This window comes from Anoplopoma fimbria, chromosome 2, assembly GCF_027596085.1.
Source record: "Anoplopoma fimbria isolate UVic2021 breed Golden Eagle Sablefish chromosome 2, Afim_UVic_2022, whole genome shotgun sequence".
Taxonomy (NCBI): domain Eukaryota; kingdom Metazoa; phylum Chordata; class Actinopteri; order Perciformes; family Anoplopomatidae; genus Anoplopoma; species Anoplopoma fimbria.
This window is the reverse complement of record NC_072450.1, coordinates 662,313-672,312: the sequence shown is the minus strand read 5'-3', so window position 1 is coordinate 672,312 and position 10,000 is coordinate 662,313. Positions and strand designations below refer to the sequence as shown.

At 43.8% G+C, this 10,000-nt stretch overlaps 1 protein-coding gene across 1 annotated transcript in view; it reads right to left on the bottom strand.

Annotated features, from left to right (window-relative positions):
- Positions 1–3,258: 3,258 nt before the first annotated feature.
- The window catches only part of zdhhc1 (zinc finger DHHC-type containing 1), a 13,709-nt gene continuing 6,967 nt past the window's right edge, over positions 3,259–10,000 (bottom strand). Inside the window, 8 exon segments of the mRNA XM_054613248.1 lie at positions 3,259–4,744; positions 4,747–5,001; positions 5,549–5,624; positions 6,545–6,659; positions 7,883–7,971; positions 8,932–9,056; positions 9,157–9,312; positions 9,884–10,000. The exon segment at positions 9,884–10,000 is cut by the window's right edge and continues 8 nt beyond it. Coding sequence (XP_054469223.1) covers positions 4,455–4,744; positions 4,747–5,001; positions 5,549–5,624; positions 6,545–6,659; positions 7,883–7,971; positions 8,932–9,056; positions 9,157–9,312; positions 9,884–10,000 — 1,223 coding nt within the window. The 3' untranslated portion in view covers positions 3,259–4,454.

The following is a 10,000-nucleotide window of genomic DNA, read 5'->3' as shown; positions in this document are numbered from 1 at the left end:
TGCAGGTCAGAGGTCAGAGGGAGCGTTTCAAAGTGCTGCATGCCGTGTTTCAACACCAATAAATCATTACAACGTTAATAACTACCAACACACTGAGTCAAGTAGGAGTTAAAACAAAACAAGGTAGAGACAGCTGCAAATTATATTTAATGAATAAATAATTGAGCAGCGAATCTGACAAAGAGAAAATTACCAGAAACTGACGCAAAACCACCACAAAGACAAACGAACTGACCACAGAAAGACACAAATAGTAGAAAAAACACCACAAAAACTAAAACAAATGTCAAAAAGAGACAGAAAACCACCATAAAAAGTAGAAAAAAATCCAAAAAGAGACACAAAAAACAACAAATTGATGCAAAATGACCTCAAGAAAATAAAAGGATCACAAACAGATTCAAAACCACCATAAAAACTAAAAAAACTATCAAAAAGAGACACAAAACCACAATAAAAGGATGCAAAACTAGCACAAAAACTTAAAAAACTACCACAACGAGACAGAAAACCACAACAAATGTATGCAAAGCACCACAAACGGAAGAGTAATGAACTCAAAGAGACATAAACCCACAAAGAGACCTGGTCTCTGTCTGAACCCTGAAACTCGGGTTCTGACCAGGTCTGACCAGGTTCTATCTGACTGGTTCACCTGAGGAACACAGACGCTGAGGAGACATTTACACGTTCTTAGTTTAAATAAACTCAGTCCCTCAAACCACATCACTGTGTTTTTGTTGCCACGGCTACAGAAACACAAACAGTGACAACATGTGTTACAGTGTGGTCATCATCAGGAGACAGGAAGTGAGTCTGACAGGAAGTACTTCATTGTGAGGGTTGACAGGAAAACCAGCACTCTACTGTGTTTCTCTACTGTCCTCTACTGTGTTTCTTTACTGTGTTTCTTTACTGTGTTTCTTTACTGCACTCTACTGTGTTTCTTTACTGTGTTTCTTTACTTTTTCTTTACTGTGTTTCTTTACTGTTTCTTTACTGTTTCTTTACTGCACTCTACTGTGTTTCTTTACTGTGTTTCTTTACTGTTTCTTTACTGTTTCTTTACTGCACTCTACTGTGTTTCTTTACTCCGAAAATCATCTTTAACATATCCTTGCTAATCAATAATCAATGACTCATCAGGATCTGGTTCTCTTTGTTTAAAGGTTCATAAATACAACAATAGGTCAGAGTGTGTGTGGAGTGAACGCTGACACACACACACTCTCTCAGGACTCGGCAGGATATGACCTCATGTCAGTGGTTATGTCAGCAGGAAGCAGCTGTTAGTATGACATCACATGTTGTTCAAGGGGGGAGGTTCTCCAGAGACCAGAGAGTCATGTGACAAGGAGAATCATGTGACTCGCTGCTTTCAGTTATTTGATTTTATGGATTTATTCAGACTTTTGAGTCCAGTGTTCTCTGCATCCCTCCATGTTTGTAGTCACCATGTTCACACAACCTCTCTGATGGCCATAAAAATATAAAACAAAATGGACGTAGCTGTAAATTAAAGTCACTGCTTCCTGTTTAAAGCTGCATTCTCTCTGCTGTCCACCAGGGGGCGACTCCTCTGGTTGTATAGAAGTCTATGAGAAAATGACTCTACTTCTCTCTTGATTTATTCCCTCAGTAAACATTGTAAACATGAGTTTATGGTCTCAATCTCTAGTTTCAAGTCTTCTTCAATACAGCATGATGTTCATTTAGTAAATGATGCTCCATTTAGAGTCAAACAGACCATAAAGCAGGGGATGCTTTAGGGCGGGGCTACACACTGATTGACAGGTCGCTACCATGGCGACCTTAGCATGTCAAGGTGTCGGCATGTTTGCGTGCACACTTTTTCCGCTAGATTGCTCGGCGTGTTAGATGACAGACATGTGATGCAGCCGTGACCTGCAGCATCAGGTTACAGATCAAACAGTTCAATGCAAACCAGTATGAGGTTGTTGGTGAACTGGGCCGCTGCCAGAGAACACACAGAGACCTGCAAAAGTATGTGTGTGTGTGTGTGTGTGTGTGTGTGTGTGTGTGTGTGTGTGTGTGTGTGTGTGTGTGTGTGACATTCTTCTCATTGCCGCTCCTTTGTGATCGACACTGTTATGATGTTGTCGGGGCTTGTTGCCGGGGCAACCCCTCCTAACATCGCCAAGAGATGGTGACATGCAACAACACACAAACACACACACACACACACACACACACACACACACAGCAGGCGTCTGTCAAAATAAAAGCCTGACCTGCTCCTGATCACTGGTGATAATTCGTCCCAGTGTCGTATGTAACTGGTCTGTGTGAAGAACCAGTCCGAACCAGATGATGATGATGTCACATGAGATTTATGGACTGCGGCCCTCAAGGTTTTAGTTTAGCTGCTTTTCATGAACACTGAAGACGTAAACAGAAACCAATGATTGACAGACTAAACTCTGATCCTACAAGAAGAAGTCACAGCTCAGATCAGACCGTCTCTGCTGGTCTATGATGATCTGCAGTCCGGGTTCAGGCCTTTCTATCAAGGTAACAGTGACCTTTGCCTCTCCTGGGGTTCCCCAGGGCTCTGTATTGGGATTTCCCACCACACATGCTCCCAGTGGGCAACTGCCTCCACGAACTGCATTCAAATTCAACATTTAACAAATTTATATTCCTGATCATCTCTCCAGACCTGAACATCGTTCTCAAGCTAAACCAACACAGAACAGAAATCCAGATTATAGGGTCGAATTAATAACAACTATCACTTTGATTTCTCTCTGCTGCACAAAACAACTCACACTTTTCCAAAATGTAGCCGCCAGAATTCTTACAGCAGCCAAAACATATGAAGCCACAGATTGTGTCCTCAGCATCCAGGTAGGAGCCCCATCACACCTGGATGGACCTCTGAGTTACTGAATGTATCTCCTAACAAGTATCCTGATATCTCATAGAGCTCCATGAAGACACATCAGTGAGCCTCACTGTTGTTCCTCCATCACCACAAACACAAACTGTAGTTTAACTGACTCCCACTTACAAAAACTCTCTAGAGCACCAGATGTGGATTAATCCGCTGCTGAAAATAGTCCCCAACAAAGTCTCCATCTCCTCCTGTTTGATAAAAACTACAGATTTGTGTTCTTAAAGATTGACATCTTCAGAAGTATTTAACAGTACGTCGTCATCATGGTTACTGTTCATCATCAATCATCCCGAGGAAGGATCAATCGTTTGGATATTAAAATGTATAAAAAGTGATCAGTTTTCAGTCATTTATTGATAAACAGGTAAAATCAGATGACAAGTGTGAAAGATAACAAACATCCTGTATGTGAACACAAAACTGCCAAACTCAGATTGATTCCACTCTCATGTTGTTGCAGCAGCTGGTTAGCTTAGCTTAGCATAAAGACTGAAAACAGGGGGAAACAGCTAGCTCGGCTCTGTAGCACCATCCACATCCTCTAAAGCTGATCGACATGTAAAATCTGTAATCTGGATAAAACATGTTTTGCGGGGTTAATGTGGCCGACTATGTTTTTAGCCAGGCTGTCAGTCTTTATGCTAAGCTAAGCTAACCAGCTGCTGGCTGTAGCTTCAAATGTACCCTTCAGGCATGTTCAGGCTGTTTCTAAATGTTGAACTGTTCCTTTAACGTGACTAAATCCTGCAGGGTGGCATCGTGGGGGGCGGGGGGTGAACAACAACGACCTCACTAGAGTGGCTCATGGCACGTGACTGGCTGAAAAGTGAAATTATCAAGCAAAAGTGACGCAAAGATTGCTGTGAAAAAGTTTTGTGTAAAAGAGCTTTTTAACATGAATATAAATGTAATAAACAGATAAACTGAGAGATAATATTTTATAATCATGACTTTAAATAATTTAGTGCAATGTTTCTCTTCATTTATGTGTTTCAGTATAAACTTTATAGACTGATGATTAGTTTTAGTCAGTATTGGTTCTTCAGCAATCATGTCAGAAGTTTCTCATATGCACACTTTAGCGTTAGCGGTAGCATTAGCATGACTGTACTTTAGCAGCGTGTTTGGGGTTCTTAGTGCTGCTGCATCAGAGCTGGACAGGAAGGGATGTCATGACTTCAGCACTTTATAAACCACTCCGTCCCTCAGGCCCTGGGTTACCATGGAGACGGGTGGTTAACTGGGAAACAGTAAAAACAACTGGGAGCGGCGGCGTCTCATGAGGTTGGGGGGGGAATTACCATGACAACAAACACTGAACAGCTTCTCAGTGACGTACAAAGTTAAGGTTTACAGGTTCAGTCACTTCATTTAAAAAGATTGTGCACAAACATGATCTCACCTTTGGCATTCAGAATTAAAAAGTCATCGTCAAAATCAATAAATAGTCAGAGATACAAAACAAAGTCTTTAGATTTAAATAAAGATTGTTGTGCGTGGCTACAAAGATAAAAGAGTGGGATTAGATTGTTCCAGGTCACAGCTCCATCCAGGATGCTGCACCTGAGCCCAGAGACGCCCGAGACGCCGGTCTGGACCCGGACCTGGACCCGGGTCTGGATCCCGGCCTGGCCCCGGGCCTGGAGCTGGTCGGCCTCCTGCCCAGACTGAGGCCTCCCTCCCAGGGCTCAGCGTTCTCTCCGCTGGCCCGGCTGACGAACACCATGGGCGGCTGCGTGGAGGCCATCTCAAACCTCAGCTCCGCCGCGCTCCTATTTGCGCGGGAGGAGGCGGGCTTCCTCTTAGTCCTGGGCTGGGGGAGGGGAGGGGGAACGCTGGGACGACTCTGTGTGAAGACGAGGAGGCGTCTCCGGCAGCAGTGGACGACGAGGAGCCCAGTTTGGCCAACGCCACTGGGATCTCCTCCAGAGACTCTGCAGAGTCCGAGTGGTACTCAGCAGGAGGGGCGGCGGCCTGGACGGGGCCCGAGGGGGGGGCCAGGGGGGGCAGGGAGGCCCTCAGAGGGAATGCTGGGAAAGGAAGTCTTTGACCCAGAGACACAGTGGACATACTGCTGGGCTCTGCTGGAGGACAACACACACACAAAGGTCCATTTATCAACGTTTAATTCACAAGCAGACAGAAGTTAAAAATATAAAGAACATCTGCACACTGGTCATTGTACTGGTCATTAAACTGGTCATGGTACTGGTCATTATACTGGTCATGGTACTGGTCATTATACTGGTCATGGTACTGGTCATTATACTGGTCATGGTACTGGTCATGGTACTGGTCATGGTACTGGTCATGGTACTGGTCATTATACTGGTCATGGTACTGGTCATTATACTGGTCATGGTACTGGTCATGGTACTGGTCATGGTACTGGTCGTTAAACTGGACCAGTACAATGACTGTGTCCCAAATACAAAGACTCCTAATCTCCTGCTGTGTGTAGATAGAGTTCAACAAGTTGACCTAAAGCTGTGTAAATGTGTGTAAATGTGTGTAAATGACACTTTGTTGGTTCAGGTCACAGAAAGGCATTACATCACTGAGGGTCCTCACAAGGACAGAAAGACAGACGTGTGTGTGCGTGTGTGTGCGTGTGTGTGCGTGTGTGTGTACCGGGTGGCGGGGCTGAACCCGGGCAGCGCCCTCTGGTGACTTCTACTGGAACCTTACGGACCTTCTTCCTCTTTTTCTGTGAAAGCACAAAGACACACTCTCACTGGCCAATCAGGAGACAGCGTTCATGTGTGAAGTCACACTGAATGTCAACATATGAGTGATGTAATAAATGAAGGTGAGAACCAGAAAGAAACAAACACATCAACGCTTCTCTGAAGGGTCATTTCACACTTATGACAACACACACCCCATGTCTTCTGTGTGTGTATGTGTGTGTATGTGTGTGTTTACCTGTGTATGTGTGTGTTTACCTGTGTATGTGTGTGTGTTTACCTGTGTATGTGTTTGTGTGTGTTTACCTGTGTATGTGTGTGTGTTTACCTGTGTATGTGTGTGTGTTTACCTGTGTATGTGTGTGTTTACCTGTGTATGTGTGTGTGTTTACCTGTGTATGTGTGTGTTTACCTGTGTATGTGTGTGTTTACCTGTGTATGTGTGTGTGTTTACCTGTGTATGTGTGTGTGTGTGTGTTTACCTGTGTATGTGTGTGTTTACCTGTGTATGTGTGTGTTTACCTGTGTATGTGTGTGTGTTTACCTGTGTATGTGTGTGTTTACCTGTGTATGTGTGTGTTTACCTGTGTATGTGTGTGTGTTTACCTGTGTATGTGTGTGTGTGTGTGTGTTTACCTGTGTATGTGTGTGTTTACCTGTGTTTGTGTGTGTGTATGTGTGTGTGTTTACCTGTGTATGTGTGTGTTTACCTGTGTATGTGTGTGTTTACCTGTGTATGTGTGTGTGTTTACCTGTGTATGTGTTTACCTGTGTATGTGTGTGTGTGTTTACCTGTGTATGTGTGTGTGTTTACCTGTGTATGTGTGTGTTTACCTGTGTATGTGTTTACCTGTGTATGTGTTTACCTGTGTATGTGTTTACCTGTGTATGTGTGTGTTTACCTGTGTATGTGTTTACCTGTGTATGTGTGTGTGTTTACCTGTGTGCGTCGGTGTGTGTGTTCTGCTGCTCTCATCTCAGTAGACGTTGTGGGCGGAGCGTCTTCCTCCATGACAGGACTGGACACGGTCCTCACTCTTCCGTTAGACAGGAACCTGACACACACACACACACACACACACACACACACACACACACACACACACACACACACACACACACACACACACACACACACACACACACACACACACACACACACACACACAGTTACAGCTCTGTACAGATGTGCCCTGAATGAGAGCGTCTGATTGGCTCAGTGAAGATCAAAGAAACCATTATGTTCATGACCGTTGTATTTGTCCTGCTGACTGAACCAACATGTAGTTCCTTTTGTGAACATTAGGTGTCACTCAGACGATTAAACTGATTATTTTTCTGTTGCAGCTCCAAAGTTAATAATCAATAAATACAGACTGTGACATAATGGTTATTGATCAAAGCAAATATTTATAAATTACAATCTTTTATTTCTTAACATTAGAATTTTGTCTTGATTTAAAAGGGCGACATTTAGAATTTGATGTTTGTTTGTTTTTAGTACAAATCCCTGTTGATTTTATTTACATTCCTATAAGCCTACGTTTTACATTTAGACAAAGAACAATGACGCAGCTACTCGTCCTGTCGACAGCCAATAAGAGAACAGTATTACCAGCCAATCACAGCACATTAGGGCGGGACTTATACGGAGCTCACGCTGTCGTTACGGCTCTACACGTAGATAAAAGTGAGAATCGTCATAGAACCAGAGTCACACTGTAACTATGGTCGTTTTTCTCTGGTTGATCTGAAACATATTTAGAATAAGAAGCTGCTGTGATGAAGACGAATCAGAGGACAGAAAGACAAAGAGACGTCCTCTGGAACCCTTCAGTGGTTTCTATTCTTTGTCTCTTTGTCTCTTTGTGTCTTTGTCTCTTTGTCCTGTTGGACTCTCCGCTCTGAGGGCTGCAGAATAAATAAAGTCACTCCCAACAGACTAATGTTCAGTGAGTGGAGTTATTTATTAAGAAGCACACGCACACACACACACACACACACACACACACACACACACACACACACACACACACACACACACACACACACACTACACACTTTGTTTGCTTCCTGGCAGTCACGGCCAAAGAACTCTCATTTTGCACACTTTGTTTTTCTGCAGAGAAAACAACGTCTCCATGGTGACGGTGGTCCGGCCCCGCTGTGTTATGAAATGAGTGTTTACTGAAACGTGTCGGGACTGGGTCAGTTGGCCTCAGCCAATGGCAGCGAGGCGTGTTAACAGGACCAGACCATCAGAACCAGAACCACTTACTCTGCCCCCCCCGTCACAGACACAGTGGTAGGTTCCACATCGTCCAGCTGAGGGTTGGTGAAGCCCAGAGTCCCCGAGTAGTTCACGTCCTGAGGGGGACAGCGGAGACCACAGGAATCAAACCAGACACAGTTACAATGATACATAAGTGCTGTGATTAGAGGGTAATTATTATGTAGTTCTGTACTTCTGAAGTTCATGAAGGGATTTTAATGAACTGGGATTTAATGAGGTTGAAAGAAAGCAGAATTTTCCACCTTATATTGAACAATAAATATAAATTCAACCCTCTTATGATCATTTATATTTAATACAAATGACCAGTGATGATTGTAAACAGCAGGGCTAAACATTAACAGTTCCCCGGGGCAAGTAACCTCTGTGTTCAGGTCAGTTTAAAATAATTATCTTTATTAGATAAAAATAAAAGATAGGCATTAATGCTTTCTAGTATTTGTTCAAATTCAGCCGTTGTTTGACGGGAACAAAACTTTCCTCTTGTCAACTGGTAATAACGGAGCTAACAGCTAACGAACGGAGGTTCAGTTCAGTTACATTATAATGCTAGTAACGTTAGCAGCACCACTAACGGCTAACAGGAGGAGAGCTAGTAACGTTAGCAGCACAGCTAACGTCTAACAGGAGTTATGAAGAAGAAGAAGAGGAGGAACATTTTATATTTTAATACACCTCCTGCAGTATCTTTGACTCCGCTTAACTTCTCTAGCGCCCCCCTGTGGAGGCTTCTCTCTTCTTCTAGTGTCTTTGTCTTGCTGCATGTCCATGTCTATTACACCATAATATCCTGCCATGTCATCACGGTAACAACGTCCTGAACAATGAGTTAAATTAAAGTGGGGCAAAGTGAAGGATGTAGAGTTCATCCACTGTGTTGATGTCGCCCCCTACAGTCAGAGAGAGGAACAGCTGCTAAAGGTTTTATACTGGCTGTGTTTGTGTGAGAGTGGGTGCTCTGTTTCCTGTAACGATCTTTGTGCTTCACGTCAGGTCACATCAGAGCCAACATGGCCGCCAGGAGCCTCAGTTACCTTGACGACGTGGACCGACGGTGGAGCTGCCGGCTCCTTCACTGATGCCAGTTTCCTCGAGTCTCTGCCGTTCTGACGGTGACGCTGACGCACAATGTACTCAAAGGTGCTGAGCCGGTTCCACACTGTGACACACACACACACACACACACAGTGATGATACAGTCTCTCTACCTCCACGTGCTGGTCTGAACGTATGACAACACACAGACAGGTGTGTCTTACTCAGGTAGAGGTGGAAGCAGAGCAGGTGGCAGAGCAGCACCGAGGACAGCAGACCCAGAGCGATGGTGACGGCAGCCAGACCGGGAATCACTGCTGCTGCAGACCGGACCGGAACCACCGGCAGGAAGACGAACCACACCGCCGACTCATTCCTCACTGTGGGACGGACACACACACACACACACACACACACACACACACACACACACACACACACACACACACACACACACACACACACACACACACACACACACACACACACACACACACACACACACACACACGTATAAATTCTAGAATAAGTTGTGATCGGGATGAATTTCACCAGGATAATGAAAAATGAAGTAAAAAATAGAGCCTGATTTAAAAAATACAGGAATTATGATGTAAGAAAGAACAGACTCGCACAATGTTTCTATTGTTTATTATTATTATTATAATTATTAGCATTATAATATTATTATAATTATTATCATTATATTATTATTATTAAAAACATTTTTATTGTATTTTTATTAGTTATTATCTATGCAGGAGAACTTCATAAATGTAACAAGATTTAAAGAGAAGTGTTTTGTTTCATTTTAAGAGTTTAAAGCATATTTTGATGATTATCTGGATAACACCGTGATCCATATTAACCTGTTTAGATCGTCCCTGCCTAGTTCTTATGCTGGGTCAGAGGTCAGAGGTCAAAGGTCGGAGGTCAGGGGTCAGGTCTTACCCAGGAAGTGTTTGTCAGAGCGGAGTTTGGACGGGTCCAGAAAAAACTCAATGAAGACGTAGGAGGCAACGACCAGAACCAGAGAGACCCCCAACAGAGCCGAGACCACACTGTGGA